The following is an 18238-nucleotide window of genomic DNA, read 5'->3' as shown; positions in this document are numbered from 1 at the left end:
CACACAGATGTTTCATAATCACATCATAGCGTCGGCTTTATTTTCTGTTTGCTTTCACAGTGGTATTAACATGTCTTGTGTAATATTACTTCCGAATAAATGTCATTTTAGAAAAAAAGGACGTACATGTGTTTTTTAAGCCTTCTTTTAAAGGGAAATCTCAGTTTATTACAATTTGGGTCTTATCTAAACCTCCTTAATCCAGACTTAAAGCATCTCAACAAAGACGATGAATCCTAATGATTTTAGTGAGTACAGCCTCACACAGTGGATAGAGTGTTAGCCAACAAGTTCCACGGTTGCATCCAACAAAGCGCCTTGTGGATGGATGTTATAGCGAACATCAAATCCACGCAAGTGAATTTGGAGGAAGCATGCCACCCGCTTTGTTTTCAAAAAGAGAGGAGGGAAGTTATCAGATTCAGATCATTTATGTGTTTTCTTGCCAGATTTGATCGTGAATCTATCGCTGAAGCCCATCAATTGGTTTGGATTGGTGCCGAAAGGACGGCGGCAACGCTTCCCCCAGAAATTGCCTCGCTTTTTTTTTTGTTACTAAATGAACATGCTGTATTGAAGAAGACTTGAAACTAGAGATTGAGACCATAAACTCATGTTTACAATGTTTACTGAGGTAATAAATCAAGAGAGAAGTAGAGTCATTTTCTCATAGACTTCTATACAACCAGAGGAGTCGCCCCCTGGTGGACATTAGAGAGAATGCAGCTTTAACACATGAAGCTTTGACTTCACTCGGCAGAACCGTTGGTTGCCTCCTGGGTTAACTAAATGACGCTGTCCGTGGTGCTGAAGCAGCAGATGGATTTGTAATTATTGCAAGTCGTGCATAAACAAAATGAACCGGGTCTGTCCGTCATGTTCAAATTTAACAAATTGGGGCGCCACATACCACATGGGCCCAAATGACCTGAGCAGCGAGTCCTCAGACCACAGACCACCTTACTTTGTATGAAACCAGAATGTCCGCTCAAGACTTTCCAAATCTTTCTGGTTTTTCTTCACTAACGTTTCCAAACGTCGAGGTTAAATCGCAGCATCAACAAGGAGGCAGAGGTCAAACGTTTGACCCGTCTTTACTGTTGAGGTCTTTTGTTTATTTTACTTATAATGACTGAATAATTATCGGTCAGATTAAAACTGTCCATCTCGTGTCCACACGAGGAATCAGCCACAGTCTTACTGTCCAGGAAATATCCGCGTCTCCTGTCCTTTTTTCGTAAAAACAAAAGTTCCGTATTTGGTCTCACACGAGTCCACCGTCAGAGTCGAGCTCGACCATCTTCTCTAAGTCCTTCTTGACATCTGGGAAGCCCTCCAGCGCCTCCTGAAGGTCGTTCCAGGAGAGAGAGAAGCACTGGCAGTCGGTCAGCGCCTTCACGGTGGCCAGATGTTTGCCTTTGGTCAGCACGCATGTCTCTGTTGTACACACACAGAGGGAACCACAAGAGCGCGGTTAATGAGCGAGTAAACCCTAACGACGGGGATGAGATCTGACAATTAATCCCAAATTAAATAACCGGATTTAGATGAGTTGTTTCGGGAAGCCTGCTTAGCTTCTAAACGCTGCGGAGATTAGGACCTGTTCCCACTTAAAGACAGAGAATTAAATAAATCCCCCAAATTAGAAAACATCGATTTTCTTTACTTTGGTTTAAGAGTGAAGAATGATTCTCGCTCACATATGCAAATAAACTTGTGAGTGACGTGAAAAAGCAACGAATGCTGAGCTATTATCAGTTGGACACTTTTAAAAATCACACTAAACCTGCCAAAAATCTAAATCCATGGATCACTTACTTCCATTTCACAGTAGTAATATTATCACAAAATCTAAAATACATCTTATTCGAAGTAATTAACTAAATGTCCACATGGATGTTGCTTAAACTTTATTTTTTACTTCTCTTATATTCACAAACTGCGTAAATTCAATCGCCTTCCTCTTGTGACATCGAGCCACGCAGATGGCTTTTATTTCATTTGTCCAGATTTTGAAATATCCGCCTCAGCACCCCCCCCCCCCCCCCCACACACACACACACACACACACACACATACAAATAAACGACAACAGCAACATCTTTTCCTAGAAACATGATCCCTGTTACTGTAGGTAATCCACAGAGCGAGCCGTCAGCTGTTTGCACCGGGACTGGTTCTGTGGTCGAGAGCACTTCCAGTGAGAACTGCTCACAGCGAGCTCTGAGGATTATCCAGAGGAGAAGTGACAGATTTTTAAATGGAGTTTGGCACAAAGAGAGACAGCAGCACACCATCCAGCAGCCCTGCCTCACAGAACCTTCCTCAACATTCTCTATGTTTTGTGGATTACAGAGACAGTATTTACAGAAGAAAGAGATGTTACTGCTCATTGTTTCAGTATCTTTTACTTGCTTTGAGCACCACAGCTGCAAATCCATTCACCTCCATTGTTTTGGGGGATGGGCAAAAAAAAAAGAGGTGGATATTTTAAAGAAAATCTGGACAAATAATAAAACTACTGCTTTTAAAAGTATGTCCATACAGAGGTTAATACAGTCCAGTGTGATTATTAATTTAACAACAGCCTAAATGTAAACCTCCAGTGGTCTAATCCCAGTATCTCCAGAGTATTATCCTGAATAAACCAGATATATGTTAGAAAGAACAACCTATTAATGTGATACTGCTTAATAAAAAGTCCCCTAATGCTTAATGTACATAAAAGTGTTTAACAAACCCTCTGAAAGCTCAAAATGTAAAGCACCTTTTATCATTTCCATTCATTGAATTCATTATGTAACACTTGAACAGCATTGTTGTGTACTTATTGTGCTTTTGCTTCAGGTGAAACAGATGTTACCGAGAGGTTATTTTTAAAATTAAAGGGACAGTAGTGATGTTTAGTAGTGTGGTTCTATGAGGTTCTTCTCCAGTCTGTGTTTTACTACAGTAGATGGAGCAAAGTGATGTTCTGCTGTGGACATATTTTAGACTCCTAAAAGAATCTAAATCAGTTAAAGTGAACGCTATATTTAGAATGTTTTCACCTCTTTACCTGTCTGAGGGAACTCAAGCTGTCATCTATGATCTCTACAAACACACCAGACTCCTTTGATAAAATCCTCTCAGAACACAGGAGATGCTGCTCTACTGCTGCCTCCGTCTGTTAGTGAGTTTGTGTTGTTGTGTGACTTTGGTGAATCTGAACTAAACATTTAACGCATTAAAGTCACACAATAACCGTTTGAGACCAGCAACTCCTGTGTTCTGTGAGAGGTAAAAATACAGTTTTTGTCAATGGAGTCTGGTTTGAGAGTATAAATATAGCGTGCACTTAAACTGATATTGACTTTATAAAGGGGGGGTCTTTCTTTTAGGTGAATTAGTACTTCGTATAACCCATTTTTAAAACATTCTATCAGCTATCCCTTTAAATGACTTGAGCTTTGATTTGGTTTGTTAGTATTTTTCTAGAGGCATTAACATAAGATTTCCAGTTAGTTGGGTAGAAACTTTGTAAGGAAAGTTGTAAAACACATCCTGGTGTTGTCTCCGTCTCCCCTCTTACGTGACTATTGCTGTGAGGAAAATCAGATACAATCCAGATTCTCACTAATCAGACGTGAATCCAACTCACCCCCAAAGAAGTCCCCGTCACACAGCTCCCTGTCGTAGGAGTCGGTCTCCATGAGGACCTGGCCGTGGTCGATGAAGAACATGCGGTCGCCTGGGACGTTCTGCCGGACGATGGCGTCGCCCTCCAGGAAAACCTCGTACTCCAGTTTGAAGAGGACGGCGTTGATGAAGTTCTCCTCTCTGGTCTGAAACATTGGCACTTTTCTGAGCAGCCGGCTGCACATCACCATCAGGATTTGCTGGAGAACAAATAAAAACAAATCTACAATTAAGTAAATAAATAAGAAGACAAATGAACATGAGTGAGGTCCAAGCCGTACCTCTTTGAGCGCAGAGGACACGGTGTCCATGACGTCCTTCTCTTGGAACCACTTCCCTCCGTAGCGAGCCTGGTAGTAGTTCGTGATGCGAAGCTGCAGCTCCGGCGGGAGCTTCATGAAGGTCATGTAGTGCTCCAGACGGCTCATCTGTGGGAGGTCACAGGGATGTTTTCAGGGTCCACCACCCATCAACATTCATACATGACACACAGCGTCACAGCAGCATGTTTAATCATGTATCTGTGATGTGATTCAAAGCCAGGTGCATTGTGGTCTGTCAGAGAACACCTTTTACAATAAATGTGTCCGTTTTTATCCTTAAAATTAAGCGTTAAGCCTAAAACCAACTGTTACAAAACTTCCTCTCTTAAGTTTGTTATGGTCTTCTACTCTAAGTTCTCTTTTGTCGATTGCTGATGATGTTATCTTATTTAACTAAATAACTGACTCATTACGTTAAGCCCTGATGCCAACAGTCATTATTATTTAAGATCATTTTTTATGCCGTATTTATTGATTTTTCATACACAAAATTTAAATAATTTGACAGCGCTTGTGAGTGAAAGTGTCATGTTGTTGTAGCACAATAGACGAAATAGAAAAATAACAACAACCTACAACAACCTACAACAACCTACAACAACCTACAACAACCTACAACACCCATCAACTGAAACAAAAGGAAGGAAAACAAAACACAAAAACTTGGTCATATCGTATATATTGCAGTGAAGTTATACAAAAAATAAGAACACATTTTTTAAAATAAAATTACAAAAAAATAAAATTAAAATAAATAATGTAACTTATGTCCCTATCAACAAAAAATATTTAGTTTTTATTATTGTTGTGGCAAATTCCATTCCAGTCCATTCCTACCCCATTTTTTAGACTCAATGGGACGTGATCATTTGAATAAATATGCAGGGAAATAAAGAAATAAGCCATGAAACATATTAGTAAAAGACTAAACAAACGGACTGAAATGCTCTCCCTCTCCCTAGATTACATTAAAGTTTCCCAAACATGCGAAAATAATCCGTGTTTCTGCTTCACTGCGTACAGTAGCTGGTGCATACTGAGACGTGTCTTCTTACCTTGCTCTTGTACTCCTTGGCGGCCGGGTCGGTGTTGGCGATCATGGTCGTAGCGTTGGCCACGAGGACGGTGTACATCAGACAGCCGGACACCATGCTGACCATGACGATCCACATTTCCACATAATCTGGAGAACAAGACAGCGACACTCGCGCTCGTTTAGTGTGAACCGGCGGGTATTTATATCTGAGGGAGAATGTGATACCTGTGCTGTTTTTAGAGGCAGACAAAGAAAAATCTATAATTCTCACTTGTTGGCGCGTCCATGGAGCCGTACGAGAGGGCGATCATCTGGGAGAGAGCTCGGAAAACTCCCCAGGAGTACTTCACGCTCACCGTAGCATTCTGGAGGAAAGGAAACATAATTAATGCAACGTTTTGTAGATCTGGGGCTTCACAACACCAACAAATACTCACATGAATTTAAACTACAGCATGTGGTAGAGATGTTTAAAGTAATACTACATGTTTTTTGTTTAAATATTCACTTTAACCATTTCAGCAATTCCTTGATTACTAAAGTAGTTGATGACTCATCTTCAACATTCACAAAACCTCATTAACCAGCGATGGAAGAAGTATTCAGTACAAGTACGAATACCACACTGAATACCACACATAAAGGAACACTTCAATATAAGTACAATATTTAACTCTGAGGTGTAGTACAGTAAAAAGTACAATATGTACCTCTGAGGTGTAGTACAGTAAAAAGTACAATATTTAACTCTGAGGTGTAGTGGAGGAGAAGTAGAAAACCCCCAGTACCTTGTATATATATATATATATATACATATATATATATATATATATATATATATATATACATATATATATATATATATATATATATATATATATATACATATATATATATATATATATATATATATATATATATATGTATATATATATATATATATATATACACACCCCTACACCTGTGTAAATGTACATCACGACGTCATTCACACTCTGTGTGTTTGAGATAAATGAGTCTCACCATCAGGTTTTCCTTTCGGACCCAGCAGTCGGTGGGAAACTCCTCCAGCATCGGCACAAAGTACTGGATGCAGCCGTTCCAGTGACACAGCAGGAAAATCATCATGAACAGAGACAAGATGCGGAAGAAGAGGCGGACCACCTCCAGGTTTGCATTAGACACCTGTCGGGAAGAGATGACATGAAAACATGTGACTGTAAGGGGATCAAACACAGACGTACTGCAGGATATTCACTCACTCGCTGTGCACACTGGTGCATCAAAAACATAAGAATATCTTCATCTTCAGGCAAGTTATTACGTTTTCTCACTGGCTAAGTTACAGTAACTCACGATTTGTTAACAATAAAAACCTCATACAGTAGATCAAGTAGTTATATTATGAGGATGATACAGAAAAAAAACAAAAGCAAGACTGAAACAAGGACGAGGAGACTGCGCTGGCTGGATCATGTGATTCCAAAGGAGGCAAAAGTAAAACCTGTAAGCCCAAACATGACCTGGCACCAAAGAGACGGACGAGCGAGCCAAGATTAACTCAACATTGAGGAGGAGGCTCAACAAATGCAGGGAGCTCAATGAGGCCTTTTGGGGATTAGTTAAGTAAACAGATTTATACGTAAAATTAAAAATAAATCAGGATGGAAAACATCTGTAGTGGAGTTTCCACCGCTACAACTAAAACCATTTATGTCTGCAGCTGGAAGACGATTGAAGGCGTGGAGTTACACAGACATACATTATGCAACATCAAGATTGAGTTCCAGGATATATCGTGTTTCATTACGAGATTACCACGGAGAACATCGAAGAGAGTCTGAAGTGTCCTTCAACTTTATTCTTGAATTTACAAAAACTCGTGTCGATGTTTTACAAGACGACATTCATGAGCGTTCTAAGTTAGATTAGTCGTGGGATGCCAGGTCTGGTAAAGTGTCTGCAGGTTATCGGAGAGCGGCTGATTGAGTTTCAAAGCTTTTGGAGACCGTGTGAACTTACTTTCTCCACTTCGTTGAAGAAGCGGACGAGTCGGGACACCCGAGCCAGCCGGATCAAGCTGAGGATCCGCACGAACATCAGGATCCTCATCATCTTGTTGGTCTTGGACGGGTTGTCGTCGTTGTGGTAATGTAAGTCCTGGGGTAATAAAATACAGATGTTTTTATTGATTTATATTATTACTTCATATGTCTGAGTGTATTTATATCACACTGTTATTACCCAAAGACATGTGAATATTACTCGTGGTTAGATACTAAACTGCATTTTGTTGTATTTGTACTCAAGCAGCGACAATTAAGTTGAATCTGCGTGTTACATAAGTTCCTATTAATAAATCATGACGAACAAATAAAGTAAAAACAAATGATTGTGTTTGTGAACTGACAAATAATGCAGCGCGCTGTTGGCTGTTTTCTGCTTCAACAGCTTCTTCATTATGAATTGAAAATGTCTAATTACTTCAAGTATAACTAGTACTAGTTAGCATCCTTTTTTAAATGATCATTATACAAATACAAAACCAAAATCCAGTTACATAAAAGAAATACATTTAAGCAAATAATATAAACAAACATTTGGTAAGAGCAAAGGAATAACATTTATTGTTCTCTTTTAAAAACAATAGTTCCCATTATGAACACGCACATTAAATGTTCATATAATGTACCTGGATCACAATGAACCTACGAGTAAGTATCTAATATCTAAAGAACGAGATTAATGGAAACATGTCCGTCCATGAACAAAGTGCATAACTGTGTTTGTGAACTGACAAATAATGCAGCACGCTGTTGGCTGTTTTCTGCTTCTTCTTCATTATGAATTGAAAATGTCCTTTGACTTGAAGTATAACTAGTTGTAAGTATCTTTTTTAAAGAATTATTCAAATTCAAATTCAAAATCACAGTTCCATAAAATACATGCATTTAGGCAAACGATACCAAACAAAGCTCTTGCTGAGAGCAAAGGATTAACATTAGTTTGTATAATCGACCTGGATTGTAATGAATGAACCGACTAGTAAGAAAAGTTTGACATGATTTGTTCAGAGCTGGACAACTAACTTTTTTTTGTGAACTGACGAATGCTGTAGCAGCATGTTTTCTGCTGACACAGCATGTTCATTATGACAAGTGAAAATGTCTTATTACTGGATACAAAACCACAATCCCAGTTACATAAATATACATAAATATAGAAAAAATAGCAACCCTGTTGTTGAGAGCAAGCTAATCTTTTTCTTCTTTCTGAAAAACAATGATTAAATCTTTACATAATGAACCCGGATTACAACTAATCAACCCGGTCGTAAGTATATATATATAAAAACAGAGATTAATTCAAACATGTCCAGTCATGAACAATGTGCATAATTGCTTGTGTGAAGTGACAAAATGCTGCAGCAGCACATTTTCTGCCTCAACAAGCTGCTCATTATTACCGCAAACAGCAGAATGTAGCCGATCGGGAACGCGGCGATGACGTCCGGTATGAACCACGTCCTCAGGTAACTGACTCGGATCCGCTTGAGATCCAGAATAGCTTCCTGTGAGAGAGGACGGAGCAGAGGATGGATGAGGACGGATGAGGACGGAGCAGAGGATGGATGAGGACGGATGAGGACGGAGCAGAGGATGGATGAGGACGGATGAGGACGGATGAGGACGGATGAGGATGGATGAGGATGGATGAGGATGGATGAGGATGGATGAGGCGAACCAGATGTATAATTAAAGACTCTGAACGTGAACCAATAGTTTGGGGGAGTTTGTCCAAAATGAAGGGAGACATTGGTGCCAGGAAACATCTCTGAAGCGCACATGAATGAATAAATCATGCACTTTATTATTACTTTCAATATACTATGTGCTATATAATCTTTTTACTGCTTTTCAATATCAACTCTCAATATCATGCTTTTCTATTTTAGTTTCTATTTGGCACTGGTGATCTTCTTAAACTCTGTATTTTTACTCTTGTATCTAATCTTTTGTTGTAATTTACTTTTTATAAATTATATTAGTAGATTCTTTTATTTACTTTACTCTTATTGCTATTCTGTTCTAGTTTACATCAGAGTTACTTCTTTTACACTTACTAATTATTACTCTATTGATCATTTTTGTTTATATTTAATGCTATTGTCTTATTAATCTTTGATCAAACTCTGGCACAAGAGTTTCCTTTGGGAATAATAAAGTTTGTATCTTATCTTGAGCTCAACCAGATGCTTGAATCAGACTAAACACTATAAACCACACCACAGATGTGCCATTTCTGATTGGCAAGATAGAGGTCGCCAAGTACGAGCAGATGAAAACAAAACAGGATGTAAAGTGCATAATACTTAATTGGAAATGTTATACTTCTCGTTTATAATCCCTGTTATAAAATCAAACAGCAGGTGCCAGTTTCACCAATGTCCAGGAGCTGAAGAGGAGGGTGGGGGGGGTTTTGTTAATCTAGCCTTTTCATGTATTGAGTAGATTACAGATGAGATGGATTGTACGTGCTCGTGTGCGCCGGGATTATAGTCTCCCAGATTGTGTCTGAAAATAGAGCGAAGGCACTCTCACCTCGCTGTCCTCTGTTATGATGCCCATACGGAAATTCAGAGCCACGTCTATCAGGAACAGCGTGTCTGAAAACACGTTGAATCCTTCCCACGCCAGCCCGCTGTTTCCGTCCAGGAACGCGATCTCCATGGGAATCCCGATCAGGTTGAGGAACGTGATGGCCATCATGCACATGATGTAGTAACTCCTGCAGGAGAAGATCACACAAGAACAAAACAGGGAGTCTGAGATCCTGTTTTCCATGTTTGGATTGTGGCGGGAAAGTCCCTCACTAAATACTCTGGTGCTGTAACTGCACATGTCCTCAAGTAACTCTGCTCTCTGATCCCCTCTCTGTTTCCACTCCCTCGGATCACCTTACAAGCCAATAATAACAATACCGCATCAATAATGCAGATATCCGGTATCATCTTAAAAATCTCTTCACAAAACTAGAATTTCAAGAGTGGAAATCTTTTTTTATTCTCCTTTACCGATTATCAGTTTGTTTTGATTTAATGTTTACTTGCTCTTTGTATTTTATGCTAATTATGCTGCATAACTTTTTTCTTTTTCTGTTTTTACGTTTGCAAAAGTGCAAAACAAATCATTATTATAATTAATACATGCTTATTGTTAATTATGAGTAATGCAACAAGCATGTTACGGAGTGGGGCTGCAACTCACTGACTAATCTGATGATTATTTTATTGATTCATCTTTAAAAAGTTTATAAAAAGTCTCAACGTGACGTCATTAACATGCTTGTTTCCCTAAATAACATCCCAACACCTACACAGGAGACAAAGAAGAAACAGCAAATCTGTCAACTGGAGAACTAAAAGATGTTTCCCTTTAAAATAAAATCAATTATAATAATAGTTGCAGATTATCTTTCTATCAACTGATTAATCAATGAATCCCCTAACCTTTACAGCTGTAACATGAATAAACAAAAGAAGATAATACTCTTAATCCATGATGCAAAACCAAGCAAAGAAACAGGCAGAAACTTGCAGAAACTGGACAACTTTGAAAGAGACGGTGAGACTAAAAGTGGAGTTGGTGTCTCCACAGGACTGACCTGAATCTATCAGATATATTAAATACCTCATGAGGCTGAACGGGTGGATGACAAAGACTCCGCTCTGCAGCTGCCGCCTGCACTCCTGCTCCACGGCCATCTCGCTGCCGTACACGTACAGCGACTGCCTGTTCAGCTGCGGGAGAAGCAGGGCTCTCCATCCACAGGTGGCCGTGGTGCATCTGGCGGCGGGACCTTTTAGTTTCTCCATGACCCGACTTCGGTCCTCCCCCCTCCGATCAGCCGAACGCGCAGTCCATCCTCCCTCTGCTGCTGCTGCTGCTGCTGCTGCTGCTGCTGCTTCTGAGGATAAGTGGAGTCTGAGGATGCTGGTCCTGACCTCCCCTCTTGGTCACAAGATAATTTTCCATCAAGGGCTCCAAAACCTCAGGGCTTATTGGAGCTGTGGAGCGAAGCCAGTGGATAGCCGCCTTTCTACTCCCTCCCTCCCTCCCTCTCTCTGTCTCTCTCTCTCTCTATCTCTATCTCTCTATTTCTGCCCTCACCCAGTCCCTCCACTTCTTTTCTTTTTCTACCCAGCTCATCAACTATTCAGTATCTGTGTCTCATCCCCACATGAATCAAGCCATGTCAAGAGGGTAAGGTCCAGCTCACATTAATACTGAAGACAATGGCATGTGTGTGTGTGTGTGTGTGTGTGTGTGTGTGTGTGTGTGTGTGTGTGTGTGTGTGTGTGTGTGTGTGTGTGTATGTGTGGGCATCGCAGTTATTGTCATGTGAACTCGACATCTGGCAGCGAGTGCAGGGACAAGTTCAGCAGCCGGGGATGTAATTAAACACTGTACTGTGTTACCTGATGCTGCACATATGCTCTCAGCTCCGAGCAGCTCCCGCGTTGTTTATTTGCACATTTCACATATGTAACAAAAAAACAAACGGAAGCCAGAATATTTCATTTCAAGGACTGCAAAGTAGAAGATTCATACTATTCTTTTAATCCTGAAGGTTTGTCAGGATTAAAGCAACGGTTGAAACACAAAAGACATGGAAATGACAGTGCAGGATGTAGCAGCACGGAGGGATTAGCTGAGGGGTCATGGCAGTGACAGCTTAGTGCATGAGATGTGTCTAATATTGTGAGGGATATTGGACGGGATTATTTTTTTTCAACAAACAATGTTTGACGTGTAGTAGAGAGATACAGGAAACACTTATCTATCACATACCGGCAGCCTTTCAGGTCAGAGTTTAATAGTTTTGACAGAGTGTTTTCACAGGATTAAGACGTTTAGAACATAGTTTGATGTCAAACCTATTCTTTAAATAACTGTTGAGCATTAATTCCAGCTAGCAACCAAATCCCCCCAAAAAGATGACAAAATATGTTGTTTTTCAAAAACAACCTTTTTTGAAAACTATAATAAGATGTGGTGATCTTTAAGCATGAGAAAGAAGAGCTACTTGGCGCTGTATATCTGGAGTTTTGGTTTAGTCAGCGGCTCGTTGTTTACAGTCCGATAAGCAGCTTGAGATACCAGAGAGACAGAAAACGTTCACTGGATTGTTTCACAAGTTGCCAATTTATTAGCTAATTTTAAAACCAATACAAAATTGAAAACATGGTCAGATGCCGGTGCTTTTGGGCCGATGTGCTTTGCTGTCAACACTGTTGACCTGCGTTACACAAAGCCTGCTTGATTGTGATTAGTGATTGTGACTAGTCTATGTCCAACAAAGGACAGAGTTTATCGGAGTATACGTTAGATGAGTAAATATTAATTCGCTGAGTCTACTGATTAAGAAAGACAAAGACTGCTCACGCTGCGTGCACACAGGAAGACGAGAAGGCAGACGATCAGGACTCGGCCCTGACACCTCTCCTCCTTCAGGGGGCAGGTTTCTAAAGGAAACACCAAAACAAAGGCTTCAGATAAGACTGAGAATCATCTCAAGGGCATCTCAACACCACTTGCATTGGTGCGACACAATATGGATTCTGTGGAGAGCAGAGCAGAGAATGCAGCAAAGTATGTTTCAAATAGAGGAGCATGTCTAACACACGGTACCGAGCAAAATGAATAATATGCTTACTTGCTCATTTATCTAGCACACAGCTGGCCCTCCAACCAGAACAAGAGACTCGTGCTTCTGCTTACGCACTGCTTCGCTGTGCTGACGTACTGTAGAGCCAGCAGACATGTGAAAACACACTTCTTCATGTATTGTAGGACAGAAAATAAACACTTTTCATCTTATGAAACTCCCTAACCACTGAAGTGTATCTTCTTCCCCAGAATTTAATATCTGCCAAAGCAGGTGAGAGTGTAGAAAAACAGCAATATTCTGCAGGCTGATGTACTTTTAGACTCATATTGTACTTTATCTTTTAGGATGTGTGCAAAGTACAAGCAGTTGGATACTGAATGCAAATGTGAGGTTTTTCTGTTTTTCTCTATTTTAAATCATTACATCATTGTGAAGTGAATTCCGTTGGGATTGTTAGTAGATGACTAAAAGAGATATTTTTGAATACTGAAAATAACACGTATTAAACTGTGATTACTTGGATTAAAGGGTTGCAGCCCTTTCACAGTGATCCTATTATTCTTGTGTATTGACCTGTGTAATAGTGGAAAAGCTACACCACTAAACGATAACACTGTGCTAGAAAACCTTTTCACAGCTAAATATAAATGGAAGCTAAAATGTCAATAGTTTTGTGCACATTTATGGTACTTCTCCACAGACTGAGACAGAAGTTAAAGCACAGGAAACAATGACACCGAACAGTTAAATGATCCGACTCACGTTCAAACGTCGTAGCAGTGCCTTCCTCCTTCAGCCTCCTCCATCATGAGCTGTCCTGGCTGATGAAGACCATGATGATGATGACGTTACTGCGCAATAAAAAGATTCCACTCTAACTGCCTTGAGGAAGATAATGGTGATGATGAGGCTGATGCTTGAATGTCAAATCACACTTAGCTGCAGGATACAATGTGGCAAAAGGAGGTTTAACATATGTTTTAATCCCACATTGTATCTTATCTATGTTTACATAATCAACTTACTTCTACTCTTGGTTGAGCTTTTTATACTTTAGTCTATGAGAAAATGACTCTACTTCTCTCTTGATTTATTACCTCAGTAAACATTGTAAACATGAGTTTATGGTCTCAATCTCTAGTTTCAAGTCTCCTTCAATACAGCATGATGTTCATTTAGTACATTATGGTCCATTTAGAGTCAAATCGATTTTTTTTGTTTGTTTTCAGCCTAAAAAACAGGAACTTGCGATGTCAACTCGAATAGCTTCACCTTTCAAACTGTAATTGAAAAAAATGGATATTTAGCAAAGAACTTGCTCCACATATTTTCAGTTAATTTCAGTACAGTCAGTCAGTTTTCATATTTTGATCTCTAAATTTTGACGAATGTAAATTCTGTAAATCTCAACCTAGTGTGTTGCTTGCTGCATGTTCCTATAGAAATGTCTCTTGAAGCTTCTTGATGCACAATTAACTCACGTAAACCTCAAAATAAAAATTGTGTCATTTAACCATATTTTTGTCTAAAGTTATTTGTTCAACTTTATTGTGTTGTGGTTATTCCTGGTAGTGTGAATATTAATAACACACTTGCTTGTTATTTCGTTTATTCTAAATTATATTACCACCACTTACAGTCACTGTTTTTAAGTGCTAGCCTAACTTTGCTTGATTAATACCAATTTCACCAATTCAAATACAGTAATGTTAATGTTGCACCATGTTGGAAATGTAAATCATCTGATGTTTGTTCATAATAAAGCTGTCATTTTAAGAATTGATTTGTCCTTTATGTTTGACATTAAACGTTAAAAAGGAAAGAAAAGGAGAGTTTGACAGATAAATAAGTACTAACATCAGTTAGCTCACTAAAAACACCATTGTCCTAAGAAATATAAAAATATACATTTAATAAACTTACAGTACATTAACAGATGCTCTGGTCTCTGATTATCAAACTGTTTGCTAGGTCACATGTAGCTTTTTTACGTCATTTCCTGCCGTTGTTACACAACACTCAATTTCCCAGAAGCCTCCGCACACGAATCTGCATAAATCCCGACCACGTGACTCTTCTCCATCCGCGTTGGTTTCTCTCTGAAGGTGAAGCGACTCTTTCCACACCACCAGCCTCCATTCAAGTAAGTTACATAACGTAGGATAACCCATTAGCCAGCCGGCGTTTTTAACTAGTACACTACGTCTTAATTGTGTCATTCACCCGCCATGACACCCAAAACGAACTGTTTCTGTTAGCTAGCTAACGTTTGTGTTACGCAATGTCTCCAAACTGTTCGCTAACACTGGTAAAAGCACAACACAGCGAGGCACGTGGTGCTTCTGTAACGTTATAACATGAGCAATATGCCCGTCAAACAGATCAAAGTCCTCCACAAATCATCGACTGCTTCTGAGGGTAATCGGTGTGTTGTTTGAGCTGTGAAACGTGGACGTTGTAACGTGTTTAATCACATTTAGCGAGGAGATGTCTTTAAACTGCGTGTTTGTCTCAAACAACGAGACTCAATTTTCAATGATTTAGGATTAATCTTTCCATGTAAAAAATACATATTTTATACATTTAATATTTAAAAAAATGCTAAATATTCCCTCGTCCCATCTTCTCAATTGTAAGTATTATCCCCCTTTTTAATAAATTCAAAGTGTGTGTGACACTGTCATTGAAGCTAACGTTACATCAGTCCAGCTGCCTTTCAGCGTTAGCTAACATTATAATATATATCTATATATATATAAGCAATATGCTCTTAAACAAAGCATCGATTACTGTTAAGAGTAATCTGCATAATCTTACAGTGTAAAAATATTTTAATATTTGAAACATGCTAAACATTACCTCGTCCCAGCTTCTCAATTGAGTGTTCCCCCTTTTTTATTTTTTTAAATGTGGGTTGGACCCTCGTGGTTTCTTTTTTTTCAGTCTCCTATCTTTTCACAGAAGAGCTTTTTTTTTTTTTTTTTTTCTGGAAAATTAAATGCAAAATTAGACGAATGAGCTGAGAAAGGGTGCTGCTCTACATTAAGTCTGCTCGTGAGATAATTAAACAGTTTTATTTTTAGATCCGCCTGAAGATGTCCACCGTGTCGGCTGCCTGCATGGAGCCGGCTGCTGAGGCCACGGAGCAGAAGAAGCCACTCAAAGCATGCTGTGCTTGTCCAGAGACAAAGAAAGTCAGGGATGCTTGGTGAGCGCCTGTACAGAGAGACGCAAACTCTTTACTTGTTAAGTTAAAACTATTTCTTGACGCCTCCATGTCTGTTTTTCCTCCAGCATCATTGAGAAGGGAGAGGAAAGCTGCACGGTCCTGATTGAGGCACACAAAGACTGCATGCGGGCGCTTGGATTCAAGATCTAACTTCTCCATTGTGTGTGTGTGTGTGTGTGTGTGGTAAGTATTGCTCATTGTTGGTGTCCCACCAGCTCGTTTGCTAGTATAATGTCTTTGTGCTGGGTCGTTTGTGACCCTCGGCTGTTACTGATTCATCCTACGCGGAGTACAAGCTGAACGACCACACTGAACAGCGCTCAGCATGTTAATGACGAGCACTGCAGAACTAGATTATCCTGCAAGTGTTGTGTTATGAGTCATTTTAACCTAACAGTCATGTAGAAACCTCGGGTCTGGTTCTGTCGAGGCTTTTAGTGGTCTGGAAATATTTGCAGCAGTGAGAACGCTGGAAGTATAAGGAACAGTTCACCTTCCATTACCTCTTCATATCGTGACACTAATGATTTCCTGGAGGCAGCAGCCAGCCTTCTGATCATTACTCTGACCTGCAGTGTGTGTAGAACTGGGCAGTGGAAGTCTAATGACGCTAAATGTCCATTAAGAGGAAATTGTCCCCGCAGTAGACGTCTGTCCATTTAAAACTGCAAACAGAAGTAGAACTCGGTCTGCGTGCCTCTACTGGCGACACGCGGCTGCCAAATGCATTGTGACAACTGAAGGAGCGTCCGCCTCTTTGTGAACCCTGTAAACCACAAAGTTAATTCATTTAACCTTCGGATATCTGCAGTGATGAAGCCGTTTGTAATTCACGGTTCTGTTATTACCGCTTCATTTAGCTGGGTCAAGTGTATCTCTTGGCTATTGCTGATTTGATCCCGTTGTGCCGCATCAGACCCGGTCACCATGTAATGCGGGGGGGGGGGGGGAGCTAGTGTTTAATGTGCTTGAAACGCACCTGAAGCGGCTCAGCTCACGTTTCAGCAGCTCTGTTGGACGTCTGGCGTCGCCTGAATGTTCACGTGTGCTCGTAAAAAGAGGAATCTTCAGGCAGAATAGAAATGATTTCACCGAACGTGTGCACTGAATGTTTAATGTTTTCATCTGATCTCTGCTCTTTCATTTTTATTAGCTGGCACAGTGTCTCAGATTCATAATGTTTTTAATATTGTTTTCTCTCTTCCTGCAGTGTGTTGCTGTGAAAGATGACCCCTGGTGTTCCCTTCTCTTCCTCTTATTTATACGGCGAAGCACTTCGACTCTCATGGGATGACTGTCCTTTTCTGTGAAATAGTTATTTTTTAAAGTCTGCAGAATATCTGAGATGTTTGTCTGTTGAATAAAAGTCCTATGCAAGACCACTGCTCGCTCTTTATTTTAGTGCGGTCGCATTGAAGGGTTCTCTCCACCGAGCGGTTGCTTGCCACAGTTGCTGACCCTGGTATGCACTTAGGCTTAAAAATAACTCCTGCCCCTGAGAAGTCAATACTTGGCATATCTGCATTCTTCCTCTGTGGTGTGTCACCGTTACGAAGTGTGTCTGACGGTGGACATCTGCTTTGACACGTTCGTAAAACCTGTTGGAAATGTTTCAGCTGCAGGAGAGTTTAACTGTAACTGGTTTATCCTCTCTTCATGCTTGTTTACGCTGGTCCACATATTTAACCAATAAGCACCTGCATTTCTTTTAATTTGGTTACAAGTGTGAACACGTCGGAGAAGCCGTTAATATTCAAATACAGTTCATTATAAACTAAGCTATAAATCCATTTTACGATGTGGTGACTGCTCCAGAAGCTGAATCTGTGCTTTAACTCAAAGAGCATCTCTTCAAAAACACATTTCATTTGAATTATAGAATCACTTGCCACCGGATAATGGTACAAAAACATAACTTCATTGGTATTCGACATTGTCTTAACTGTCACTAGTTGGTTTACATGTTTAATTCAAAGGCCTTGTTTAACTTCTATCTTTTATTGTGAGCATAACTTCCAAAGAGGGAATGCTGCTCTGTGTGAGATGAGGCCTCGCCTAGTCTGACCAGACTGGATGGCACAAGGTTTACCACAAATTTACTGATGAAGCTTGAAATGTGAATCTCTTTCCATAATGAGGCAGAATTTACAAAATGTTTGTCAAAATCAGCCAAGTAACAATTTTGTTGTGTCAAACATTTAAATATGACCTCAGATTATATCACATCTTTAATGAAGTGCAGATGTTTTCAAATGTTTCTACAAAAAGACAAAATTTACATATTCAGACTTTCATTAATAA

At 39.8% G+C, this 18238-nt stretch overlaps 2 protein-coding genes and 1 long non-coding RNA gene across 3 annotated transcripts; 1 reads left to right on the top strand and 2 right to left on the bottom strand.

Annotated features, from left to right (window-relative positions):
- Positions 1-1093: 1093 nt before the first annotated feature.
- Positions 1094-10957, bottom strand: hcn5 (hyperpolarization activated cyclic nucleotide-gated potassium channel 5). The gene is made up of 10 exons (XM_076104938.1): positions 10728-10957; positions 9639-9825; positions 8504-8608; positions 7060-7197; positions 6061-6222; positions 5309-5402; positions 5057-5184; positions 3960-4106; positions 3641-3878; positions 1094-1437 (listed from the first exon to the last, which is right to left on the bottom strand). Exons 1-10 carry the CDS (start codon positions 10910-10912, stop codon positions 1265-1267), a joined length of 1557 nt encoding a protein of 518 aa, XP_075961053.1. The 5' UTR covers positions 10913-10957; the 3' UTR covers positions 1094-1264.
- A 1333-nt stretch (positions 10958-12290) lies between these two features.
- LOC142970909 (uncharacterized) lies at positions 12291-15596 on the bottom strand. The gene is made up of 4 exons (XR_012959312.1): positions 15568-15596; positions 13471-13559; positions 12754-12842; positions 12291-12562 (listed from the first exon to the last, which is right to left on the bottom strand). It is a non-coding gene; the product is annotated as an uncharacterized LOC142970909 (long non-coding RNA).
- On the top strand, positions 14720-17319 carry cox17 (cytochrome c oxidase copper chaperone COX17). Its single transcript, XM_076111380.1, has 4 exons — positions 14720-14851; positions 15792-15916; positions 16003-16120; positions 17148-17319. The coding sequence occupies exons 2-3, from the start codon at positions 15804-15806 to the stop codon at positions 16085-16087; spliced, it is 198 nt and encodes a 65-aa protein (XP_075967495.1). The 5' UTR covers positions 14720-14851; positions 15792-15803; the 3' UTR covers positions 16088-16120; positions 17148-17319.
- The last annotated feature ends 919 nt before the right edge of the window (positions 17320-18238 follow it).

Source organism: Anarhichas minor, unplaced genomic scaffold (assembly GCF_050575085.1).
Source record: "Anarhichas minor isolate MPS153535 unplaced genomic scaffold, ASM5057508v1 ptg000004l, whole genome shotgun sequence".
Taxonomy (NCBI): Eukaryota; Metazoa; Chordata; class Actinopteri; order Perciformes; family Anarhichadidae; genus Anarhichas; species Anarhichas minor.
This window is presented reverse-complemented; position numbering and strand designations above follow the sequence as displayed.

Excerpts from the sequence above, each read along its gene's own strand:
- hcn5 (XM_076104938.1), bottom strand. The coding sequence starts at position 10,912 with ATGGAGAAACTAAAAGGTCCCGCCGCCAGATGCACCACGGCCACCTGT. Across the intron at positions 9,826-10,727 it reads CACCCGTTCAGCCTCATGAG|GAGTTACTACATCATGTGCA; the intron begins GTATTTAATATA and ends CTTCTCCTGCAG. Across the intron at positions 4,107-5,056 it reads CCAAGGAGTACAAGAGCAAG|ATGAGCCGTCTGGAGCACTA; the intron begins GTAAGAAGACAC and ends GACCTCCCACAG.
- cox17 (XM_076111380.1), top strand. The coding sequence starts at position 15,804 with ATGTCCACCGTGTCGGCTGCCTGCATGGAGCCGGCTGCTGAGGCCACG. Across the intron at positions 15,917-16,002 it reads AAGAAAGTCAGGGATGCTTG|CATCATTGAGAAGGGAGAGG; the intron begins GTGAGCGCCTGT and ends TTTTTCCTCCAG.